This window comes from Sphaeramia orbicularis, chromosome 19 (assembly GCF_902148855.1).
Source record: "Sphaeramia orbicularis chromosome 19, fSphaOr1.1, whole genome shotgun sequence".
Classification (NCBI taxonomy): Eukaryota; Metazoa; Chordata; class Actinopteri; order Kurtiformes; family Apogonidae; genus Sphaeramia; species Sphaeramia orbicularis.
In genome coordinates, this window is record NC_043975.1 from 34,650,508 (window position 1) to 34,676,718 (window position 26,211).

Sequence of the window (26,211 nt, forward strand, 5' to 3'; positions counted from 1 at the left end):
AAATACCATTACAGTCACAAAATCACATTGAGGTTAACACTAAACTTAACTTTAGATATAATGTCTAACTTACTGCATAATGATCGAAAATGTAGATTTTATCTCCTGTGATCTATTTCACATTAGTTGGTATTTTCTGCTTCTGTTGCTGAAAATAAAAGTATGAATTAGGCAGAACTTTACTCTGCATGAACTACTACCACTACAAAAGTATGGGAGCAATTTACACAAAATAGTATTATAAGCGTTTTATAACTGTTATTCTAATTTTTCTGCTTTTCAACCAGTGTATAAGTGTTTTACACTACTTTTTCAAAGCACCATTTTCTATCAGTTCTGAGCATTTTGTTTTGTATAATATACTGACCCACAACTAAAATGGAAAACCATTTTAAGATTCTGAAAACTGTTAAAATCCTAATGTGACTGTGGACTTTATTGGCCTGGTCAGTTTGGTCTGCATCAGGAAGGCTCGTCAATACCACTTCTAAAATAATATTTCAAAATATATGCAATGGAATATTATTTTTAAAAAACTTTATTTATTGTAACCTTACAAATTACTGTCTATGAAGAGAAGAATGTAATGCATCAATACATCAATTCCCTCAGATTATGTGTAAAAATGGCATCACAGTTTATCAAAAATATCTGCAAAAGGCTTGACACACTTTTTTTCCACTCAAGTGATATTTACAATGAATACAATAGTTGAATAAAAAAAAAATTGTACTGAATGAGAAAAAACAGGAAAGAAAGTCACAGTGAAAATATAAAATTAACTATAATAAAGGCAAAAATCAGTCTGTAACGGTCTGCATCAAACACAAAGGACAAAACAAACACAGGATTTCAGATCTCATTATTATTCATGTATATTATCTTTGTTATCTTGTAGTTTGTCATATTCTTCTTATATGACAAATGTTAAGGCTTTGTTGTAAAAAAACAAACAAACAAAAAAACGATAATTATGTTAAACAATCATGTGAAAGGATTGAATGCATTTCTAAAAGCATGGCCCCGACATTAGACTGACAATGTGGAAGGTTATGAGTCTCTATTTCTATGTGAAGAAATGATCACATTAATTGACAGTTTCTGCAGGTCTGACTAGTGTTTTGCGAGGTAGCATCATCAGGTCTGAAATAACCTCATATGGTTTTTACTTAGATTCTTCTGTATCTTTTCCTCAGTACGTTTCCATTAAGTGAAACCTAAGCGCCTTCTTTTATATGGTTGTAGATTTCACCATCACGTCAAACATTTGTAACTTGTGACTGACACACACTGTCATTTCCCAGAATGCAACAGTGCAGACTCTTGCATATCCACATACATGTCTGAAGAATCCAAACTTATACAAAATTTTGTGAATATTGCTGTAAAAGAGAAGAATCACGAGTGAGACTCGTTTAATGTCTCGTTTAAGTCTTCCTCCACCTCATCGTCCTCCTTGACGCTGTTCCTGCGCTCATAACGGTCGATGGTTACTCCCATCTCTTTTTGCAGGGCTTCTAGGCTGGCCTGGCTGATGTAGTACCGGAGATTCAGGGATGGCAACAACTTCTGTAGCTCCTCCAGTTTACGATAGGCCTGAGGACAGACGACACAGAAGAAAAACAGAGAGCTGAGCTGAGAATCGAAGAAAAAATGTAATACCTGATGTGTGTAAATTCTAATGTTTATCATCAATCTGCAAGTGTTTTCCTTCTTTTTAAATGTAACTCAGTATGAAAAAACGATAAATACCACTTGGAAGTGGCCCTGCTGACAGTGGTGCTCTACCAGGAAACCATATGCATCTCCAATCCTGACAGCCGGGTCCAAATCCGGTTCCTCCAACAGAGATTCACATAACTGCACCGCCTCTCCAGCATCCTCCGCATACAACCTGCAGACAAAGACAGATTTGACAGATCAGATTTGAATCTGACAGCAGCGCAACCTGTCACGACACAAAAGTGTGAGATCTATTCTTACCTGCGTGCATGGACAAACTTCTTGATCAAAGTGATCCGATGCTGCAGGTCAGTCAGTCGAACTTCTTGGTTTCCACTTGAAGAGTCTTTAGATTTTGAGAGACACTTGTAAGCCTCAGTCAGAGCATCCAGAGCCTTTTCATAGTTCTGATAGTCATCAATCTCCACCTTAAGGATAGAAACAGAGGAAAAACAGAAGTGAATTTTAATACATTTTGTGTTGCTACAAATAATGTAAAGCATAAATCTAAACTTATATGTTTTCTCTTGTTTGAAAGATTATTGCACCTAAAATAATGACTAAAACCTAGTGTTTTTTGGAAAGTGTGTTTTACCAGATTTACCATGAAGGTGAATTTGTAATTTCACATTTAGACTGCATATTTTAGCAACTACTATGAGTCTTCTCTCAAGTAAGCTTTTTGTTTCACTATTCTGTTATTTAATACACTGTTACCCATAAAGTTGGACTAAAATATTTGGACCTGTTCTCATGAAATGATTGTGACAATGTGATTTATTCTTGATAAAGTGTAACTGTGACTCAATATGTGACCATTGTACCTGGTCAAAGGTGATTACTGATGTGTATACATAGGAACAAAAAGAGAAATGTGTCAGAAAACAAAATTATTCCATTTTATTGGGCAGTGGAAATACAAATCTAAGCCATCTACCCTTTGACTGCCGCTGATAACCACCATAACATGGACTGAATGAATTACCTGAGCACAGGCTTCATAGAAGCCAGCGAGCAGTTCTGGTGCTCGGCCTTTAGTGTAGAAACCAATAATAGTCTTCAGGATCTCCGGACTCTTCCTCCAATCTAGAGACTGGAGGTAGTTGGCAGCCATGATGAAAAGCTCCTTCTGACGACAAACATTGGCAAAGAATACTATTTTCTCTGTGTCACCGGACTTGAGGAGCGCCTTCATTGCCTGTTTGGAATACACATATAATAAAACATTTCATTAAAGTTTCATGCAGTCACATTTACACATTTAGGCTGACGGTATTGTGAACATTATCAACAGAACAGATATTTTTTATCAGTTTTCCTTAAATCCAGACATTTGTGAGTGTCTCAGGAGGTAGAGCGGGTTGCCCAATAACCGAAGGGTTGGCAGTTCGAATCCCACTCTGTCCTAGTCATGTGCTGTTGTGTCCCTGGGCAAGACACTTCACCCTCCTTGCCTCCAGTGTCACTCACACTGGTGTATGAATGTTCGGTGGTAGTCGGAGGGGCCATAGGCGTGAATTGGCAGTCACGCTTCCGTCAACCTACCCCAGGGCTACATACGTAGTTTACCACCACCAGAGTGAGAAGGTGTGAGTGAAAGAATGATGGAGCCACTGTACGCGCTTTGAGTATGTGTTCATAGAAAAGCACTATAGAAATATAATCCATTATTATTATTATTATTATTACATTTGTGAGTGTTTGGTGCATGCATGGATCCTACTATTTACCACTCAATATAAGTGACTCAGTCATATGCCTCCTTCAAATCACAACTTAAACATTGGATGAAGGAAAACCAAGCCTATGACCATCAGTAGATTGTCCTCACTGTGTTGTTCTGTGTGTTTTTATGATGTTTTGTCTTGTTGTCAACTGTCTTTCTTGTCACCTGCCTAGGGACTACAGATGGAAATTAGCACTGCTGCTACAATCTGGCATATTTACAGCTGTAATTGTTGTAGATGTTCATTAATATGCACTGTCCCTAATAAATAAATACATACATACATAAATAAACTAAATATGTCCAGTATTACCTTGGGCTTGTTGCCTGCCTGTGTGTATTTCTTGGTAGCTAAATGGTAGTTCCCCTGACGCATGCAGCAGTCAGCTATCCTCTCCAGCAGGTTCTTACGGGCCTCTTCAGACAAATCTGTTCGCTCAGTTACAGTCATTCTCTCTGCTAGCTCCTCTGTGATGGTCAGGTTCTGGGTCACACTCAGCTCTAGGGCCTGATGATACTGGATGAAGGATTCACATGTTAATGCATGTTAAAGTCACACATTCATCTGGTATCCACTGTCTGTAGGTTCAAACACCCGTGTCACACACATGTACCTTCTTGGCTGCTATCAGAAGCTCCACAGCTTTCTCATACTGGGAATGTTTTATGAAGAAGTCTGAGCAGCGTGCCAGGAGCGCAGGGTCCGAGTTCTCATTCAGATCCTCTGCGATCAGCTGGAGCGCAGAGAACTGTTGTGTAGCGAAGGCCAACTCCAGAGCCTTGGAAACATATCCAGCCTACAACATTGCACACAGAACAGACAGTATTTGAACTCTCTTGTCTCTTATCGCTGTTCCATAAATCATATAAGGTGCAATACTGCCTCCTTGTGGACTGATTTAGAATGCATACTCTTAATGGACTTGGAGCATCTGCCAGGGAAAAAACTAAACTAACAGTGAATAATCATTTTGATAAAAAAAAAAAAAAGAAGTACAGATATGAAAAACATGAAAATGCAACACAAGCCAAAAAAATAAATAAATGAAAATAAAAAATACAACTGCATGCACTGTGGCTGCAATTCCACTATTAATAAACAACCTTATCCTGTATGTTTTTTAGCATTTACAAATTAAACTGAACTAACTAACTAAAAGGAAACAAAAGACTAAACTAAGACTAATCGGTTCTTCAAAGGGAAACTGAAAGACTAAATAAAAGTAAAACCTGATAAACATGGATTATAACTCTGGTAGTGACAGACCTTGTGGTATAATGCAACTGCTCGGTCCATATGAGTGCCTTTCTCCTCATAGTAACAAGCGGCCTCCATCATGTCCTCCGGGTTACTGAGCAGAGCCAGGTTCATCAGCTGGTCATCCAAGCCGTTCTCCTGGTCAGACACAGCGTACACAAGTCAAAAAGGCTCCTCAGTTATCTATAAGAGAATCACTCTAGATGTCTGGGCCTGTTGTGAGGACTTTACCTTACAAAGCCGTATGGCGTTGTTGTAGGCCTGGGCCCGTGTGTAGAAGTGAACTGCCTGTCTGATGTCATCATGACCCTCATAGTGTCTGGCCAGGTGGTATGATGCTGCCCGGTCGCCCGTGTCATTGGCTATCTCAGATGCCTGGTTAATCAATAGATAAATAAAAGCTAAAAACAAAGGAGACTTGACACTGAAGAAGACAACTTTTCCTTCTGGAGTCAATTCTAAGACAGCATACACAGATGGATGCTGTGGTAGCTCTAAAAGTGTAGTCAAAAAATTTTGTTCTCCCCCTAGTGGTTGTGTGCAGCATAGCGCATGCAAACCTTCCCTGTCCATGTTCATTTACATGTGATGTAAATACAACCTTGCTGTTTTAGAACACATTCAATATTTTTTTTGCTTTTTTTGTCTTCTAGGTTAAATTCCATGAGGCTGATTTATTTTCAAATTGTGACCTTTGATCGTTTTTTAATAAGAGTATGTTGATGTGATCCACAATCTACCACACGTCACAAACCAATCAGGTGGGCATTAGACATCCCTGAGTCGCTACCACACTCTGACAAAACAACACGACAGCGCCTTTGGCTACATTTTGACTTTTTCACAGTAGAGGTAAAAAGCGTTACAACTTCCATCTTTGTATATAGTTTCTGAGTGAAATAAAATTGTAGTTAATGAAACATAAAAGCTGCATGACAGTCCAAATGTAAACTGATTCACCTTCTGAATGTTCCCCATGTAGCAGTGAACTCGAACCAGTGAGAGATAATCCTGAGCACATTCATAGAAACGCAACGCTGAGTCCATTTCCGATTGGCTCTCCAGATACTGGGCCCACCATTTATAGATGTTCCTGAATTGATAAGATAGTTTGATTTTTATAGCAAATAATATACCATTTAACAAAACATAATGGATCATTGTTGTTTGTATCCAAGCTGGAAATACACTCCTTAGACAACTAGTGTATTAACTGTTTTCAATATTTAAAACAAAGGTTTAACCAACTGAATGACAGGACTTACTTGTCTTTCATTTTGTCGACATATATTTCAAGAGATGATGTGTCATCCTGCAGCATTCTTGGCACTTCAACTCTGTGGGTGTCTGAATTCTCATAGCTATGAAAAAAGCAAATAATTGAACGTTATCTATTGGACAAATAAAGTAATGGTAAAATTTGTTGTTTTATTATTATGAATCTGTCTTACAATACAATTGCCTGGTTCTTGTCACCAATGGATTCCAGGTATTTTGCATAATTGTAGTAGGTGGTACGCAGATGGATACGGTCATGATTGTCTGACGTCTCCAAAGCCTGCTTCCATTGGCCAGAAGCCTGGTAGAAATTGTTGAGCAGGTCATAGCGTTGACAGCTCTTGTACAGCTTTTCTGCATCTTCCTGTACGAAGACAGGAAAAGACGATGGAAAGAGATTTTTTAGTGCGGAAAGTCCCGTAGTCATTTGTGTTGTGGAATGTTTAAACCTAAAAAGCGGGGCTGCTCTTTGTAGAAATGTGATGTGTCAGTGTGCTGCAGTAGATGTAAATATATCACCTTTAATATGAGTAAAGCATTTACACTACAACTTGAGTATCTTACCAGCATCCCAAGCTGAATGGCCAACATGGCCACCTGGGCCTCTACTTCAGGTTCAGCCTCGGCCTCCTTCAGTGCTTTTGCTGCCCTGGCATTTCCCATGTTCCCAAGACACACTCGTGCCACATCCAGCCGCCGAGTTTTTACACACATCCGTGCCATGTTCTCCCATACTGCTTTACTACAGGAAGAAGAGAAACGGGAGGTGATGTTTCACTCACTGTACTGATATTTAACAGAGAAATCAGTTGTAAACATTTTTCCTGGATTTATTATTTTATTGTTTATTAGTCTAGTAAAATATATAATACATATACCAGATATAGCTAAAAGATCATTTTCATCTGCTGTACAGGGTTGGAAGCCATTAAGGATGCATCAATCAATCAATCAATCAATCAATCAAAACTGTACTTAAAATATATATAAAGACACACAATAAAACACAATATGATATCACAGGAACTGTTCCCGTTTTAAAGATACAACCCTGACACATCATATTCAGATCTTGCCGTGTTTTTCAACCTTGGGGTCGGGACCCCACACCTGGAATTCAAATGGGGTCGCCAGAAATTTCTAGTAATTGATAAAAGTAAAAAAAAAACTTACGAAGAAAAAATATATGGTGATTTGAGAGAGACGATCCCAATACATAAAAGACATGACAAACTGTGAAGCTGAAACTGAAACACTGTGGTACTGTTTATCTTTCAAATGTTCATTGTGGTCGGTTTCAGATGCTGCAGCTCTTTCATAATTCATAGTTTGAGTTATTCTTTGTTCAGTATTAATTGTCAGCCTTGTAAATCCAAGCTGGACTGACTGTACATATCCTGACCAAGGAAAATAAAATTCTCACTTTGTGCAGTAATCTACACCTGGCTTTTCTGCCTCCGTCCAGAATAATATACATTATATTGCCTAAATGTCGTCTAAAATTAATGTTTATTTGCAACATAGTATAGCAAACTATTACATGGTCAAAAACAAATTAATTTTAGCAAAAAAAAAAGTCTTTGATTTGAATGTCTGGGGTTGCCAGAAATTTGTGATGTTAAAATGTGGTCACGAGCCAAAAAAGGTTTTGAACCACTGCGCTATATGGTGTTATATTCTAGGTCATTTGTGCCTGAACTCTTGGAGTACACATTTAAAAAAGACCTGAAACCATTCCAAACATCTGAAATGCTTCATTATGTTCTGGCCCTAGGGTGAATCAAATATTTAACAGATCATAAATTACAAGAAAACACCCAAAGACATTCAGTTACAAAGACTAATAAAAGCAGGATTTCAGACTCCATACATGATGTACTTCTCTCCCTTTCTGTCTTTCCTATTTTTTTCTTGCTGACGTAAATCAACCCCCTCGTCTTTTGCGTCTATTGGAAATATAAGATTCCACAGCCATCTGGTCTCTATTTGTGTCCCCTCCTACCTCCTCGCTTTAGCTGATACAGATGTGGGCTGTTTATTAAAGTAAGGCAACAGGAAATACCCCAAATCTTTAGGGGCCATGGTATGAGAGGGGGAATGGAGGCCAACTCAAATCAAAGATAGCAAGGGCATGAGAGACAGACAATTATAAACACTGAATAGTTATCGCTCAGCCAAACTACTGCCCTATATGGGCACAGAATACCAAGAAAAAGTTTGATAATTTGCTCAGAAAAGTGGAATCTGCTGCACACAGAGCGGCAAGATCTAGAGAGCCAGAAAAGGAAAGACAAGAGAAGGAACAGGTCTACATTTGGCCTCTCTTCCCATCCTCTTTTCCTCTCAGGAAACACATCCTGTTGCTGGCTGACTGGGGCGGCCAATATGTTTGTTGCACACGAGAGAGAGAGGACTTCAGCGAACGCCCCCTGGGCTCCAGACAAAAGAATACACAACAGTGACGTCTAAGAGGGGGTCTTTTGGACATTCTCCCACAGACACGCAAACACACTGACACATACACACACTTTTAAAGTGATCGTGAAGAAGCATGCTGCCTGTTTAAAGCTGGCTACAACTCTGGGCTGAAGTCTGGGATTATGACGGACATCAACTCCCCCACATTTCAACTCTGACCTCAAGGATTCGCAAAGGGAGACTGAGAGAGAGAGAAAAAAGAAACAAAGGGAGCTGGAGTGGAGGACTTTTTGTTCCAAGCAGCAGGGACTCCTCCAGTTATGTGACAGTCTTGGTGAAGCCTCGGTATGATCAGCATCTAACAACACGGTCCGGTCTGTGCTTTTTTGCAGCAGTACACTTCCATTGGCACGTGGAGTGCAGAAGAGGAAAGACTCAAAAGAAAGAAGTCACCATACTAAGAAAAAGCTGCACACGCAGACAACACATCTGTGCAACAAGCAGAGCACTGAACAAAAGGAAGAGAGAAGAAACTACAGGGTTGAAAGAACAGCAATAAATTGCAAGGAGTGAGCCAAGCTGCAGCCACCCAGAGCCAGTGGAATGGACCTAGGTGACTGTTGGATCAACCCCTGTGTGCCTGCAGCGCTGTCTGAGGAGGAGGGATAAGGACCTGCAACCAACCAACACCTGAATGACGATGAATGGAGATGTTCTTTAGCTAAACTTCAAGACATCACCGTTACCAGTTCCATCTCTGTGTGAGCTGAGACAGCATAGCTAACAGCTGGAGCAGGAGGAGTAGGTGGTGGTGGCGGGGGAGGTGGAGAGGAGACAGGAGGTCCAGAGCACTTCTGGTCCTTCTACCCCAGAGGAGAGGAGGGGTAGCAGCCACAACTCTGAAGAGGAACAGGGACTGGAAGAGGGACAAGACGGAGGAGGAGAGGTGGCGGCCGCCAGGCGTTCCATGGCCGTACAAAGGCTAGTGGCGGCGGCGGTGGCAGTAGCCCTGCTGTCCCTGGTCCTAAACAATGTTGCAGCTTTCACTCCCAGCTGGGTCCTGCAAGCCCTGGAGGATGGACGCAAGCGGAGTGTGGGGCTGTGGAGGATGTGCCCCACTGGTGGGGAGAGGGGCCGTGATGACCTGCAGGCTGGACGAAAAGGACAGGGGACACAGAGACAGTGCGAGGGGCTGGGATGGGGGTCGGAATATGCAGGCTACCAAGAATCCCGCAGCACTGTCAGATGTAAGTTTTACACTATCTTAACACTTTTAAAAATGCTCTATTGAACAAACACCTGCCTGTTTTTCTATCGTTGAACTGACTGACAAATAGCTTCGGGAGCAACAAAAACAATACTTTGTTAAATCCATTAAAATGTGTGATTGTTTTTGTTTGCATTTCCAAACTGAAACATTCTGCAGAACCAGAAGCTCTGATATGTTATAAAAAAACACTATCAGGTAACTCATCATAATAAAATAAAATTAACACAATAGGAACGATATATTTCTAAATTATACCTAAATGTTTTGCTTTAGACTGCTTGCAGACTAATGTATTAAAACATGTAAACATGATTCTGTGGCAGCCAGCCAAGAATTTACAGAATGTACTGAATTTAAGGACAGTAACATATTGGGTAGTCTGCACCAGTCTGAGCATAAAAATAATCTAGATGTGCTTTTGGACTCAGTCAGTGTTGTCGTATATTTATATCCTTCACTAAATAAAGCTCCATTGAGAAAATCCCATTCAAGAACAAGCCTGGGAAACACTGCCCAACTTTACTGGGCACAATGGGCAGCACCACCTAGCACTCACAGAAGTACCATTCAACAGCAGATGAATGTCAGTTTTGGACTGAACTCAAGAAAAAAAACTAAAACAAGCTCATGTTGCATTACAACATCAATACAAATTAGGTGGAGCAAGCCATCAATTACTGATCTATTAATCTTTTTTCTATTGTTAGATACAATCATTCAGTCTGTCACCACATCGTCATACACATCTAATTAATTCATTTAGATGTCAGTGCAAGAAACATGACACAACTCTTTCATTTGTCCCTCAAGTGCAGTTTGACATGATGCGAGCCTGTAACCTGATGGCGACGATGGCCCTGACTGCTGGTCAGCTGATCTTCCTTCTAGGCCTGATGGAGTTGCCCTTCATCACGCAGGAATCACAGTGGTGGGAGGAGGCCATCGCTGCACTCTTCCAGCTAGCCAGTGAGTACCAGAGTTCCAACAGCTTGTTTGTTTCAAATGCTAAACATCTGGTGTATCAGAAGTCTTACAAAAGTACCTCTCTGATCAAACTGTGAAGCAACTTTCCATCCAAACTACGCACAATCTACGAAGAATTTCACATGCTGCAGAACAAAGATCATATGCTTGCTGATAGTTTGCCAACATTAAATTAAAAGCACAGGACTGGCTAGACTAGCGATGATACCAGCCATGCCAATACCAGCCTCTTGGGTCAATATTGCAGGAAGAAACTTTTCTGATACAAGTAAAAGGCAAAAACATTCTACACCTACATCTAACCAAACCACCGTAGGGTAATTTTAGAATCTAATCTAATTTTTATCCTAGGTTTATAGTAAAATGTAGATAGTGTTGGTAAAAGTATGTCAAACAATGAAACATACATTACCAGTCAAAAGTTTGGACTCGTCTTCTCATTTAAATGACATGAGATGGACCACAGATGGCCAACAAATGCTCAGCATTACTGGGAACTCCTTCAACACTTTTGGAAAACACTTCAGATGACTACCTCATGAAGCTCATCGAGAGAATACCAAGAATGTGCAAAGCAGTAATAAAAGCAAAATGTGGCTATTTTGAAGAATCTAAAATATAAAACATGCTTTGAGTTATGTCACACTTTTTTTAACGACATAATTCCATATGTGTTCATTCATAGTTTTGATGCCTTCAGTGAGAATCTACAATGTAAATAGTTATGAAAATTAAGAAAAACCAAGTGAGTCCAAACTTGACTGGTAGTATATAGTGAAGCAAAGTGAAAAAATATAATTACAATGAACATTTACAGGAAACATCAGTGAAAGTAACTGGAAAAATTAAAAAAAAACCTGAAAACTGAAAGAGGATTGTTTTGTCTTTATAGCGAGTATGTGACTCAGTTGTGGTAATAAGCACCCACATGTACCAGTAAAGTCTCACTGGTATGGTCTGTCCCAGTGGCCCTAAGGGGGAAGTGTGCTGTGTTGTGTTCAGCACTCGCGCTTTGCCACTTGGTATCATTGTGGCAGAGCAGCATCGATGGGTCTGCTCTGGGTCTAAATTTAGTCCTAGTCCAGAATCAATGGGCCAGAGCTGCAGCGAGCCAGGGAGCGACTGTCGGGCGCCAGGATATCCCTGCTCAGGACGAGGAAATGTCTGTGACTACCTGTTATGCAAACCCCCAAGCTGAAGAAGGAAAAAGAGGGGAGGGGGAATGGACGGGAAAGACAGTTTCGACAGGGACTGTGTTTGTGTATGCAGTGGCAGGAGGGATTATGTGCATGCATGTTTGTGTGTGTCACTGTGTGTGTTGTGATTGTGTGTTTATAGTGTGTTTTGTTGGAGAAATGTCCTGTGGTACACACGACAGAGGGGTGGGAAAAGCCACAGTCTTGATAAGATGGCCTAGCTTTTATGTCTGTGTTTACAAAATGACCAGAAGCAGTGGCAAATAAAGAGCCTCCTCTTTATCGTTAGTGTCTTCGGCACGCATTGCAGCTTTTATCTTAAGACCTTGGTTGGAGGATTGAGACCCACCCAACATTAAGGTATTTTCCAATATTAATCAAAAGCACCACCCAAACTTCAGCAACCAAGAACTCATCTCATCGCAGCACGTTCATTAACAACGTGAATAAATAAGACTTCACATCCCATTAATCTTTACTTTCAACAGATTTAAGTATCTATATCTATAAGTATCTATAATACAATGCTGTAATATAATGACACCAATAATGATAAGACTGTGTACGAGACATTAGACAAATTCTACAAAAAAGAAAGAAATACACACCTATTTCCCTGATATCTAAAAATAGCAGTTCTTTTTTGGAAAAAAGTCATCTCCCAGTTTTACTCCTTCACCATATATGGTATGAAGTGTTAGTCGAAGGGATGTTCCCAACTAAAAACAGAACTCTCAGAAGAACATTTTTCAACACACTTAAAACATGCAGTTTATATCAATGTTTTACAATCTTGATATTAAACAAATCTGTTCTTCATTATGTTGCAGTCTAGATTTCGAAGTCCAATACTATGGAGGTTTAACAAGATTTTGACAAACCAATGCTACAGCTAGGGCCTCTTACAAATAGATGGAGGTTCTAGTGGTTAATTTGGGGTTTTTGGATATTTCTTTTTTTTTGTTCAAAGTGTTTTAATGACATACTGAGTCATCCAGAACAGCATAATTCAGTCATCATTTTGTTGTTTTTTTTTAATACCCAAACCCATGAACATTCCCACCCTGTTGCACCATAAAAAAGATGACGATAATTAAGGATAATAAATAAATAAATAAGTAACAAGAAACATAGATATTAGTCACAGACTCATATTAATAAGACTACTCTGGAATAAGTGAGGGATCTACCTCTTTTATGTGATTCAGAAAAGGTTGCCGGGTACTGAAAACCTTATTGGCACATCCTTTTATAGAACGTCAATTTTTTTCCAATGTTAAATGATGTAAAAGATCCAGAAACCAAGATTTAAATGTTGGAGGTTGTTTATTTTTCCACTTAAGTAGTATTAGTCTACAAGCTAGAAGAGTGGTGAAGGCAATCAGATTTTTAGATTTGTGGTTAAAATGAAAAGAATGTGATGTAATGCCAAATGATTTTTTTGATATTTCTAGGATGACTGAGCAGACTTCATGCAAGAATAAAGATGGTGTTAGGGAAAAGTAGCATCTGGACTTTGGAGTACATGCAATTTTTAAAGTCCAGAAGAATGATCTGAAGTGCCAAGGGAGGCTAATAATGTCAATAGCATCTTTCTTTGATTACCTTCATATCTAAGTAATACATTCCTCCTTCTGAGTTTGTGAATGGGCTCCAGCTCAGAATGAATGGATGTATTTTGACTCATTACTCCCCTTCTCAGGAATGTTTTCATTATCAGACGTGCCAAAATGCTTAGCTATTCTAATCAGAGCATGTACTTCCATCTCAAATGCAACATTGATCGTTTCACATGAGGAGACGCTGGAATGTGTTTTCTGAATGAACTCAGCTCTAAAATGTCACAAGTCAGGATGTAGGTCATTTGTCTTTAAGATGCAGCTCATTTCATTCTTTTAATTTGCAATGCTGAGAAATATTATTTGGATACTTTTAGTGGTATGTGCCTGTTGAGGATTTACCTATTGTTTCTGTGTTTACAGCAGGATAACAGCACTTAGAAACTAGAAAAAGGAAGGAGGAATGTTGAATTGCTGCTTTTCTGGAACATAAGAAAACAGAAAACAGATTTCTCCACAGATAAATATGTGGGCATCGATTTAGATAATTTAAAATATGGTTAATCTGGGAAACAGGACTTCTTCTTCTTCTAGGGGAAGGTCGAGTGAAGCATTAAGAGGGACTAATAATTAATCCTGCGCTCATCAAAGAATAAACCAAAATATTACTGAGTTGAAGAAGCCAGAAGAATGTCCATAACCTGGCTTGAAGATAAGACTTATTTAATTTTTCCCTGTGACACATCATGTCAAATGTCTAGCAAATATATTAACCTCGAGCTTGGGGTGTGGAGAGAAGGGAAGGAAGGATGGAAAGAGGAAGAAGAGGAAGGAAGCTTGAAAGATAAGTCTGTGCCAAAAGAGAAAAAAAAAGGTTCACATAGCCCACCCTGGCTGCTGGAACCTGGAAAGGAGATTATTCATTTTCTTGGATAAGGAGCCAGGCAGGTTAAACATGAACGGATTGAACAAACATTCTTGTGCGTAGACACCGGTGGTAGACACGCAATGATACGCACACAGTTGTTCACATCCTCATTTAAAACAATGACAGACATCTTACTGTAAAGGTAGAGAAAGAAATATAAATGACCCCCCCTCCATGGCGGTGTGACTGCTCCAGGAAACTGAATGATTCATATCCTAAAGTACCAACATCTCCATTTCCAGTGATTATTTTTGGCCTCTAAATTTATAACAGCGTAGATGAGGCAGGTTTTCAGATATCTGTTATTGTTTTACCACAAAACGGCCCCAGACCGCACTTGAATACAGTGAACGAGGCATCACCGAAGAAATATGTCAGGACTCTAATACACGTAAAATGTTAAAGAATGAGGAAACATATAGGCTATGGAGGCTCAAAATCCGCTTTAGATAAGTGTTTGTCGGTGTAATGTAGATAAAATAAACTAAAGATCAGAGAGACAGCATGAAATTGAAGGCTGCATCGGCCCTCGCATGCAAACAGGAGTTCCTCGCTGCGTGAGTTAAAGCACTGCGAATCAAAGAAATCAGGAGATAAAGCATCTCAAAGGCGTCTCCAACTCTATATTCATTCTCTGGTATTTTTACTCTATTGATCTGGAGATCTCAGAAGTTCTTCCTAAGAGGAAACAGATTTTCAGATTCAAAGACCACACACAGAGCTCCTGTTAAACTATGAGGGGATAGACGTCCAAATGTGGACATTCCATAAATAAATGTACCTATGAACTGTGGCTTTTAGCATTTTCAAGAAATACTAAGCTACAAAATTATGCGTGTTTAATTCACTCTTCCTAAAAATTCCTATGAGGTAGAAAATCCAAAAGGTTGACAAATAGTAGATTTTAATAATGAAATAAATACAGGGTTTGTAAAGATTTTTCAAGGTCAAATTCAAGCACTTTCAACCCATAAAGACCCAAACAGCCACTGGCAACCAACACTGTCTACTGATATAAAATGTTGAATAATTTCTGAACCACTAAGCCTATCAATATGTGAAAATAACTGGTGTAAAATACAGTTCATCATCTTTTCATGGTCATCAGACATGACCCATTTGGACGTTCAAACACTCCGTAATGAACGTGGAAACACCGTCATCTTCTACAACATTGATTCACCAGTAAAACCCACAGACTTGGATCAATGACAGTGGATGGCAATGCCTGTTTATAGATTCTGTTATTCATATATTTGCGAAAAAGTCACTTTTCCTTCCATTCTCTCTGTTTTTAATATATAATAACCCTCATCTTTGAACTGAGCTTTTATGAACATCTACATGAGCTATAAATTAAATATAGGAAAATACCTGAGTTTCACTGAAAAAACACAAAATACAGAGGATAATATTATAATAAATAGTAATAAATCACTTACAAAAGGTTAAATATAGGAAACATTTATTTGAAAAGTGCCACAAAAGTAGCTCTGGGTCTTTGTGGGTTAAGAGTCATTTTCAAATTTTTCCAGCACAGCAATTTATCACTGGGGTAAAATACATATCTACAGGAATCCATATACTCTTGATTATTTTTTTCACTTTTTATCATAATGATGTGCATTATATTATGTTATAAACATCTAAAATTATGTTTCATAAGAGCAAAAAGTTTTGAAATTAAAGGAGAACACAAAGTTTTATCCAAAAAACAGGAAAGCCACTTGGTGTTCTTCAGACACACTGGCACTGACCCAAAGATTAAGATAAAAATGTACCTGGAGCTGATTATCATTTATTTGCATTTTTGCTTTTAAATTGTCATTAAAATGATTGAAATACAGATATCAATCAATCAATCAATCAATCAATCAAACCTGAGAACACCCGCCAATTTTCTTTTTTGGCATAAAGTTTTATTTTTCAAAACATATCAGCTCTCTGTAAGTAGCTTTGGCTTGGTATCTAACCTGGCAGAGTTAATATTAACAATAAATAAATAAATTACATCCTAGTAATAATTGCAAACACTTTTAAACAATTCAAGTAAAATTCAAGCACTTTTTAGACCTAGAAAACACATTGAAATTCAAATATTTTCAAGCACATGTACAAACCTTGTAAATAACAGGAAAAAGTCCAACAGCCAATTAATCAACCCTAAAACAAGGTAACACTGTTGGAAATGTACTATTTTTAATTGTTGAACTGAACATATCAGACAAAGTAATGAAAACCTAAATGAATAAAACAATCAACAAATAACCCTGGTTAACTAAAGATCTAACTAAAATTAAAAAAAAATCTAGGTTCCCTCGAGGTCTGACTTTTTTTTATCTGAAGATATAATTTCCCATCAAAGTCGGTAATTCCATCCTAAAGGCCTGATATTAATTCGCAAATTTTTGACTGGAATGTACCTGACATGACAAACCAGTAATGCATTTTAACTGACTTTTCTCTCCATGTTTCTTCTATTTTTCTTTCTATGTCCTGTGCAGGTTTTGTGCTGGTGATTGGGCTCGTGACCTTCTATAGGATCGGACCCTACACACACCTGTCCTACTCCTGTTATATAGACATAGCTGCTTGTCTGCTGGCCACATTGGCTGCAGCCATGCTCATATGGAACATTTTACACCGCCGCGATGACTGTCTCGCTCCTCGGGTCATAATCATCAGTCGCCCCCTGGCATCACCTTTCCATCCACGTCTGGACAATGACTATGTGGAGTCGCCTTGTTGAGCTTTATAATCCACTTCAGAGGAACATACTACACTGACGAGACTACGCTCCAACGGTGTTAATTCAGCGAGACGCCAACAGTTGGACTCTTTAAACAAGGCAGCATTCCTGTGGTTCTACAGTAGCTGGACTAACAAACATAAATGCACATATAAAATTCTATATTTCATAACTCTTCTCATCATAAACAAAGATACAGGATTATATTGCTGCTCAGTGCACATATGTTTAGTTGTAATATGTATCAAAGAGTCCAAAACAAAACATATTTAATTGTGATGTTTCAGTTATTCCATTTTGTGCAGTGAATTAGAAGCAAAATATGCAATTTAGACAATGACCAAAGTGTATCATCTTGTTTAGGAAAAGATCAAGCTGGAACTTGACCTGTTTGGGCATTTGTGCACTTATTAGATGGCAATCTATATTATAATATATATACTATATATACATATACAGTATTATATTGCAAGTACTTGGATAATGATTGTAGAATTAACACTGATGGTAAATAAATGGATTCAAGTTTTAAATGCTGATAGAAAATTAATGGATTTTCTTTATAAAAGATATAAATTAGTAATGCAGTACATATAAATAATACCATAATACCTCACACTTGTTTTTATTTTTAAAGCTTATTAAAATTTTATTCATTTAAATATTAACATAGGTAGATTATGATACAAAAAACAGAGGAGACTGTTCTTCTTTTATTAGTTTTGATTCAGCTTGTCTTGATTGAATTCATTTGGAAAAAGATCAAATATATGACATGAGGAAGTACCGTTACTCTGTGTCATTACCTCAAATATATTTCCTCTGTAAAAAGAAAAAAACTGACCTACACATTAATGTACAATAACTCATTTGAACTTTGACACAGTTTTACTCAGATGTGATGTACTGCGTTTTGAAGTGTACACATTTCAGTGCCTAACCTAATTTTCTGTGATGCTTCCCATATAAAACTTTGCCTGCTTGTGGTACATACAGTATAATTAAATTAATATAATATGGTCGTATACAGACTACTGCTATCATTAGAAGTAGTATTATCAATATCATATTTCTGCAAAGAATTCAAGACCGTTTGTGGCTCTTTCACTCTGTCAAACATAGGGGCACATTAAAATAATAATAAATCATATAAATTCAATAAATTTATTATTAAGTATTGAGACAGTGTGTGTTGCTGTTTTGATGTCCACTCGGTCAAACATGTAGACAACACAAGGTACTGAAAATGTCAGACATAAGAGATATATTCTGGGATTTATGTGTGAGTAGTAGGAAAAGGGAGGGATGCAGCGAGAAATGTGAACATAAGAGCGATGATACGTCCACATTCAATTTGACACTTACTATATATTATCTTTATGACCTAAATTTTCTATATGACCTAACATCCTCCTTACATACAATACATATTATATACAGATTGGTTCATACGTATTTGGGCAGTGATACATACTTTGTAATTTTGCCACTGATGCCTGTACACCATCACAGTGGATTGGAAATGAAGCAGCTGACATGTTATTTAAGTGTGGACTTTCAGCTTTAATTTAAGAGGTTAATCAAAAATACTAGATTAAGGTTTTAAACATGGTCCCTTCATCTTCAGAGAAGTAACTGGACAAACAGCTTCATGTCCAGATGTGTCCTGTTGCCTGGCTATTCTATGACAAATGAAGCAGAAAAAACTAAACAAATCTATAATACAGACTATAGCAGTGGCAAAATCAACAATTTGGTATATTATTAACCCATAAAGACCCAAACATCTACCATCGACCAAAAACATCTACTGATATAAACTGTTTAATCCCTGTCGATCCACTAATCATATCAATACATGTAAAGAATTGGTGTAAAATACAGTTATTCATCTTTTCGTGGTCATCAGATATGACCCATTTGGACGTTCAGAGGCTCCACAGTTACCGTGGAAACACTGTCATCTTCTACAACATTGATTCACCAGAAAAAAACCCATGGAGTTTGATAAATGACAGTGGATGGACACACTGGGTTTATGTTCAGTTAATAATAGATTTAGCAGAAAAAGTCATTTTTTCTTCCGTTTTCTCTACTTTTTGATATAATAATCCTCAACTTTACTCTTTACTTATGAACATCTACATGATTAGTAGATTAAATGTAGGAAAAAACCTGATTTTCACTGAAAAAAAAAAACACAAAATGCAGACGGTAGTATTACAAGAAATGGTGATATATCACTTAAGGATGATTAAATATAGAAAAAAATTCATTTGGGAACTGCCACAAATGTCACACTTGGTCCTTAATAAAGAAAGAATCCACTGGTGAGTTCATCAGCAGCAAAAGGCTTGGAAGACAACAGAAAAGACAACTGAAAAGATTATCATAGCAGTCTTTTGTTGGTGAAGAAAACCATTTTACAACATCCAACATGGCCAAGAACACACCTGAGGAGGTAGGCATGTCATTATCAAAGTCTACAATCAAGAGACGTCTTCATGAATGTAAATAAAGTTGGTTAACAAACAACTGGTAGCACTCAACAACAGAAAGAACACATTAGAACTCGACAGAAGACATCAAAAAAGATTATACCGTTTATACCAAAATAATGGTAATGTGAAAGCTCATGATCCACAGCAGACCATGTCACATGTCCACCACGGTGGGGGCACTGTCATAATATGGGCATGTATGGCTGCCAGTGGAAAAGAGTCACTGGTGTTCATTGATAATGTGCCTACTGATAGAAGTAATAGGATGAATCCTGAAGTATACAGGGTCATCCTCTGCTCAGATTGAGCCAAATGCTGCAAAACTGGGAGGTCAGCGCTTCTCACTGCAGATGGATAATGACCCAAAACATACTGCAAAAGCAATAAAAGAGCCTCTGGAGGTAAAGAAATGAGATGATCTTCAGCTGCAAAGTCATTCACCTGATCTCAATGAAATAGAGGAGTTTTTCAGTTTCAGAAGACTAAACTGAGGGCACAAAGACCCACAAACAAGCAATAACTGAAGGCAGCTGAAGTAAAGGTGGAGTAAAGAATCCCCAGGAAGAAATTTTGTTTTGGTGAGTTTGGCTTTGGAATTCCAGACTTTAGGTAATTATTGGTTACAAAAGATTTTCATGTGAGTATTAAAAACATTCCTCGTTTTTATAAAAATCTTAATTTGACCAATTACTTTTGAGCCTCTGAACATGGAGATTACACTTTGAACATGGATGTGAAACTCATGTTAGTTCAGGGGCCACATACAGTCCAGTTAGATCTCAAGTGGGCCGGACCAGTAAAAAAAGAAAAGAAAAGAAAAGAAAAGAAAAAAAAGAGAAGAGAAGAAAATGTTTACATCCATAAACTGTCTTTTAAAAAATGTGAATAACATGAACAAACATAAACAACCTGATATTTTGTAAGGAAAATAAGTACAATTTTAACAGCTTTCTGCATCAGTTTATCATTTACATGTGTTCATTACAACTTACAGATCACAGTGGATCTACAAATGCATAAAACATGTAATAACAGGCAGAATATTCGTCAAACTACACTTACTTCTCTTAAGACATTTCAGGCGGTTCACATTTGTTCAGGTTGTTCACATTTTTTGTGAAAAGATAGTTTTTCAATGTAAACATTTTCATGTAATTTTATTTTTTTTACACTAAAACAAAGAGATACATTTGTAGTTGTCATTATTTACAGGTTATTATGTTATTATTTTACTGGTCTGATCCACTTTAGATCATATTGGTCTGTATGTGGAACCTGAACTGAAATGATTTTTACATCCTTAATTGTTAATATCTTCAGTATAATTTTTTCATTTCACAAATTCATCTCATGGGTTGAATTGGACCCTTTGGCGGGGGGGGGTTTGGCCTGTGGGACATATGTTTGACACCCCGGGTTTAGAAGGACTGTTATCCCTATAGGTTAATCCAATATTTTTGCTAAACCCCTTAAATTAAAGCTGAAAGTCAACACTCTTGATTGTTTCATTTCCAATCCACTGTGGTGGTGTACAGAGGGAAAATAACAAAATGTGTGTTACCGTCCAAATATACATGAACCTGACTGGATACACAGACTTATGGAATGCACTAGTACAAAAACTTACCACTCAAATTTCACATTAATCTGATCTGAAATAAATGTATGGACAACATTTGTTTGTAATCTAACAGACAGACTTCCTTCTTCTAACTATCTACAAACCACAATGACCATGTCATCCTTGGCCACTTTATTTGTACCCGACAGAATGGGTAAGCACTGAATTTAAATAGGAATGCAATCACAAAAAGACAATAAAGGAAGACTTATTAATCTAGGCAGATAAGACTACAGAATTTCACCTCATGTCGTGGATAACATGAATGAGAGGAAGGAGCACAGTGGACATTCTAACTCTATCTGACATGCTGTTTCAGTGATAAGAGTGAACGGTTTCATACTGAGGACATTTGTTCTTAAATTAAACCAGAACAAAATGCAGAAGCCTAGCACGGACGCATATAATGTATAATAATTTCAACTTCTTTCACAAATAAAGCTTGTTAAAGACCCATTCAGCTTCTCAAAAGAAAAAGTGTCATAGATATTCTAACTATTAAAGTGCTCATGTGTGAACTTATACAATCTCAAATACCAAACAGTAGAGCTGCCCCCAGAAAACACATCATATGAAACGTACACTATATGGACAAAAGTATTGGGACATGTTGAATTCAGGTGTTTCTTTTCTAACAGGGGTCTGGGATACAAAACAGTCATGACAAATGTCATAATATAGTTTTATATCATGATAAATATCATTGCATTGGTTAGTTTTGTTTAAATTGTTATCTTTGCTTCCAAAACGCCTCACAGATGGCTTTTACTTAATTTCTCTAAACATTGATTTAGTTTTTTTCTTTTTTTTTTATCCGTGACTATGATTTTAAGTGTTTTACATCTAAATTTCTAAAATATTTTTCATGCTCTAACTATAAGTAATATTTTTCTAACAAAATTAACCATCTACTCTCTTCACATCTCATTTAGGAAGAAAAATCTCCCATTAAACTTTAAGGAAATATTATCTGAAATCAGCAAAAACAGGACATCTTTTGCATAGAAATTTAGGGTAGGATGAAGGATGGGGTAAGGGAGTGGGAGATTATAAATTAAACTTCATTCTCCTTTTCAAACGTTGGACTTTCTTTTATATAATCCTTTTGTTGTTTGGTTTTAATGCAAATTTAAAATAAATGAATAAACAAACAAACAAACAAACAATCTTACAGCTGTAGCCATGATGTGTCCCAATATTTTTGTCCATATAATTTATTAACATCAATATTTCCTTAGGGTTTAATGGGAGATTTTTCTTCCTAAGTGAGATGTGAAGAAATTAGATGGTTAATTGTGGCAGAAATTATTATTTATAGTTAGAGTACAAAAAATATCTTAGATATTTAGAGGTAGAACATTTAAAATCATAGTCATGAATAAAAAAACAAACTCAATGTTGAAAGAATTTAAGCAAAAACAATCTCTGAGGCATTTTGGAAGCAATTATGTCAATCTCACAGTCAAGTGAGATTAGTTAAATTAATCTTTCAGGAGTTTTTTCCTACCATCTTGACAGTGAAAGTTTATTGAGAAATGCCTGGTGATCGTGCCTACTGTCTACAGTACAAGCTTGTGGGGTGAGGTTTATGATCTGGGGTTGCTTCAGTTGGTCAGGTCTAGGTTCAGAAATGTTATGTGTCCATAGCATGAGGTCAGCTGACTGATTATACTAAAATACCTGAATATACTGAATGACCAGGGGTGAACATCAGTGGGTTTTAATAATAATAATGATATTAATAATAATAATAATAATAGATTAAATTTATATAGCGCTTTCGATGAACGTATACTCAAAGCGCGTACAGAGGATCCATTATTCATTCACTCCCACATTCTCAGTCTTGTAGTGGTAAACTACATTTGTAGCCACAGCTGCCCTGGAGCAGATTGACAGAAGTGTGGCTGCGGCCCCTCCGACTGCCACCGAACAGTCACACACATTCATACACCAGTATGAGTAGCAGCACTGGAGCCAAGGAAGGTGAAGTGTCTTGCCCAAGGACACAACAGCACATGACTAGGACAGAGTGGGATTCAAACCGCCAACCCTTCAGTTACTGGATGACCCACTCTACCTCCTGAACCACAGCCACTCTCAAATGTCTGGATTTAAGGAAAACTGATACAAAAAATATCTGTCCACATTTTGTCTTCCCTAATGGCACAGATTCCAAGATGACAATGCTAGGATTAAGCAGGCTCTAACTGTGAAAGATTGGATCAGGAGATGCCCACCACAGAGCCCAGACCTGAACCTGAATCTTTGGGATGTGATGAAGAAGACACTGAGCAGCAGTAGACCGCTTTTTTTCTTTATGCACATATCAGATCACACATCATACATCATCCCTGCCCTTACTGCAGATCTTAACTAACTTAACTGTTACTTTATCAGCTTTAATCTGTGAGTAAAGCCTTTCCTGATTTTTAAATGTCTGATTGATGGATATGAAAAAGTGCATTTATTAATTAAAGAATGAGTAGTCAAATCTTGGTATTGAACTGAAATGACAAAGTTCTGAGTCATATACAGCCCTAGTAGACAATATAAGTCCAGAATATTCTTATTACTGAAGCAGCTTGATTCCTGGATTGCGATTCAATCTCTTATTTAAACATGTGAACTTTTATCGCTTTAAAATCTAGAGACAAGTCCCAGAAGATACAGGTTACTGCAGCAGGAAATGAATATTCCTGGGGGTGGAGATATGCGGGAATTGAGCACAATACCAAACCTTTGAAAAAAGAAGCAGCAGTAAAAATAGCCATCAATGAGGAACTTAGTAAAGCTGTCATCAGACCTATTAAACTCTTTGGAATATCCGGCAAGTGGGATATGCTATTTTCCCACTTGTTTGTTTGAATGTTGTTTTCCCATCTGGGTAATGTCACAGTAATATGTGAAAGTAATGCCACTGCAGAATTCAGGACAAGTGCCCTGACTCACGTATTCCTCTGAAGACAATATCAGATCTAAAATCACATATTCCCCAAGACACATACAAACAAACTGTACAGGAATGAACACACACATCCTCTTAGTGACCTGATTTAATCTTTGCAAGAATGGGAAGGGGTACTCCTTTTGGACCATACCGGCAGCGGGACCTCATGTATGTGCGTGAGTGTACGAGGCACAGTGTGTTTAGAAAAGTACATCCCCTCCGAACACACCCAAACTAACAGAAACAGTCACATATATACACACTGAAGAGTTCCTTCCCGCTGCATAGGTCCAGTAAAAGTCCTTAATCATGTCCTGTGTTTAAAAATCTATTCCATGAATTTACATAAACAATAACAAAACTCTGACTGAGGTGAATTTTTCTCAATTACAACATCAGTGTACATGGTTCTTTGCCGTTAGAGCTGTCAGAGAGTTTAGTGCCTTTTACTGGTCATATTTTAAACACAGAGGGAAAAGTGACAGATACGCAGTGTGCTGTTTTCCTACATGTCAACCACAACTGACAAAGGTGCTGAATGAAATAAGGGCTGAAAAAAATCAAGTGGTAACAATGCCCCATTCTACACAAAAGTCCAAATCAATTGGCTATGGCTCTCCCAGAGCAAACCATTATAGAGCATTTTGACAAAAGTCAAGGTTGAAGTAACAATACTACCCTTGTGGCCTTTGTTTAGCCTTTGAACTGTAGCCCACATAGAAAGACGCAACAGGGGAAGTGATGACAGCAATCAAACAGGGATGTGCCCAGTGTGGGTATGCTCCTTTGCACGTCTCCTCACTGGGAAAACTCCACTGAGCTGACCATAAAGTAGTAAGTAATGACTGACAAAGCTGATAAAGCTACCTTTACTGAACACGTTTATTTTTTGTTTATACAACTTGTAAAGTAATGTGACATGATCATCTCCTCAAGAGGGATGTGGCAGTGATGGGGCCTATCCCAGCAACCAACAGGTCAAAGAAGGGTAGGAGGGGTGGATGTGTAACTGGCATGTACAGCTGAACAAACATTCAATCTCACATTCACACTTACGGGTGATGGTTTCTAACCACTGCACCACCGTGGATCAAACACTATAAACAGCAATATGTAAAATGTAAAACAACTGTCCCAATTGACTGGCCATCAAAATAACCAGTTAAAATTAATCTTAGCATACTTAAAAGTACAAAGCCATAGGGAAAAAAACATCAGAAATCGATAATTTCCAATGGACACTTGGGTCCACTTATTCATTCACAAAAGAAGCATCAGAACCAGAAACAGAATACTTTATACTTTATGCATGCACCTAGTTTTGCTCTAAACTAGCTTCCATCAGCCTGCCCCAGGGCAGCTGTGGCTACAAATGTAGTTTACCACCACCAGAGTGTGAATGTGAGTGAATGAATAGCAGATCAATAATGTAAAGCATTTTGGGTGCCTTGAAAATCACTTTTATCATCATTATTATTATTATTATTATTATTATTATTATTATTATTACTATTGAACAGCAGGTGATGCTTGACACCCTACCTCTTGATGAGTTTAATGGACTTGAATGCTTCATCCATATTGTCGATGGTCAGGTAGAAGCTGAAGTTGAGCATAGCGTCTCGGGTGGCCTTCTCACAGTTCTCCAGGCCCACAAAGTCTCTGAGAGTCAGCCTGGACACCATGTTGACAATATGAGGCACTGGCCGTCTGGATGGCTGAGGGTGGTGTGGGGGGGCAGATGATGTAGCTGAAAGCTCTGTCAACCCTGGATCTTTCTCACCAGGCTGAGGTAGGGAAACATGGTGATACATCTTAAGATAAGATCATGTCAGTGAGTCAGTTGTGAAATCTGATATTCTCACAGGCTTTGAGCTTATGGGCACAGAGCAAACCAAACAACAACAAAGCATCACAGAACAAATCGACTCATCTGGACAAGATACAGGGAAACTGGACACCGCATAGTGAAATCTACATATTTCACTTTGTCACAAAGGAATGCATTTGTGCAACTGATCACAGGGAGTCAGTATTGTCATATTGCTTAA

General features: G+C 37.9%; 2 protein-coding genes across 3 annotated transcripts in view; one reads left to right on the plus strand and one right to left on the minus strand.

The window, feature by feature from the left end:
- Positions 1 to 520: 520 nt before the first annotated feature.
- ift140 (intraflagellar transport 140 homolog (Chlamydomonas)) overlaps positions 521 to 26,211 on the minus strand; it is a 31,620-nt gene continuing 5,929 nt past the window's right edge. For both annotated transcript variants that reach the window (XM_030121553.1, XM_030121552.1), the window contains 13 exons: positions 25,703 to 25,947; positions 6,549 to 6,726; positions 6,158 to 6,348; positions 5,972 to 6,067; positions 5,667 to 5,799; positions 4,938 to 5,081; positions 4,716 to 4,844; positions 4,063 to 4,245; positions 3,762 to 3,965; positions 2,708 to 2,920; positions 1,984 to 2,150; positions 1,753 to 1,894; positions 521 to 1,596 (listed from right to left, as the gene is read on the minus strand). In XM_030121553.1, coding sequence (XP_029977413.1) covers positions 1,399 to 1,596; positions 1,753 to 1,894; positions 1,984 to 2,150; positions 2,708 to 2,920; positions 3,762 to 3,965; positions 4,063 to 4,245; positions 4,716 to 4,844; positions 4,938 to 5,081; positions 5,667 to 5,799; positions 5,972 to 6,067; positions 6,158 to 6,348; positions 6,549 to 6,726; positions 25,703 to 25,947 — 2,223 coding nt within the window. In that variant the 3' untranslated portion in view covers positions 521 to 1,398. The remainder of the gene's footprint in view (positions 1,597 to 1,752; positions 1,895 to 1,983; positions 2,151 to 2,707; positions 2,921 to 3,761; positions 3,966 to 4,062; positions 4,246 to 4,715; positions 4,845 to 4,937; positions 5,082 to 5,666; positions 5,800 to 5,971; positions 6,068 to 6,157; positions 6,349 to 6,548; positions 6,727 to 25,702; positions 25,948 to 26,211) is intronic.
- On the plus strand, positions 9,370 to 18,269 carry tmem204 (transmembrane protein 204). Its single transcript, XM_030121554.1, has 3 exons — positions 9,370 to 9,649; positions 10,483 to 10,638; positions 16,844 to 18,269. The coding sequence occupies exons 1-3, from the start codon at positions 9,370 to 9,372 to the stop codon at positions 17,086 to 17,088; spliced, it is 681 nt and encodes a 226-aa protein (XP_029977414.1). The 3' UTR covers positions 17,089 to 18,269.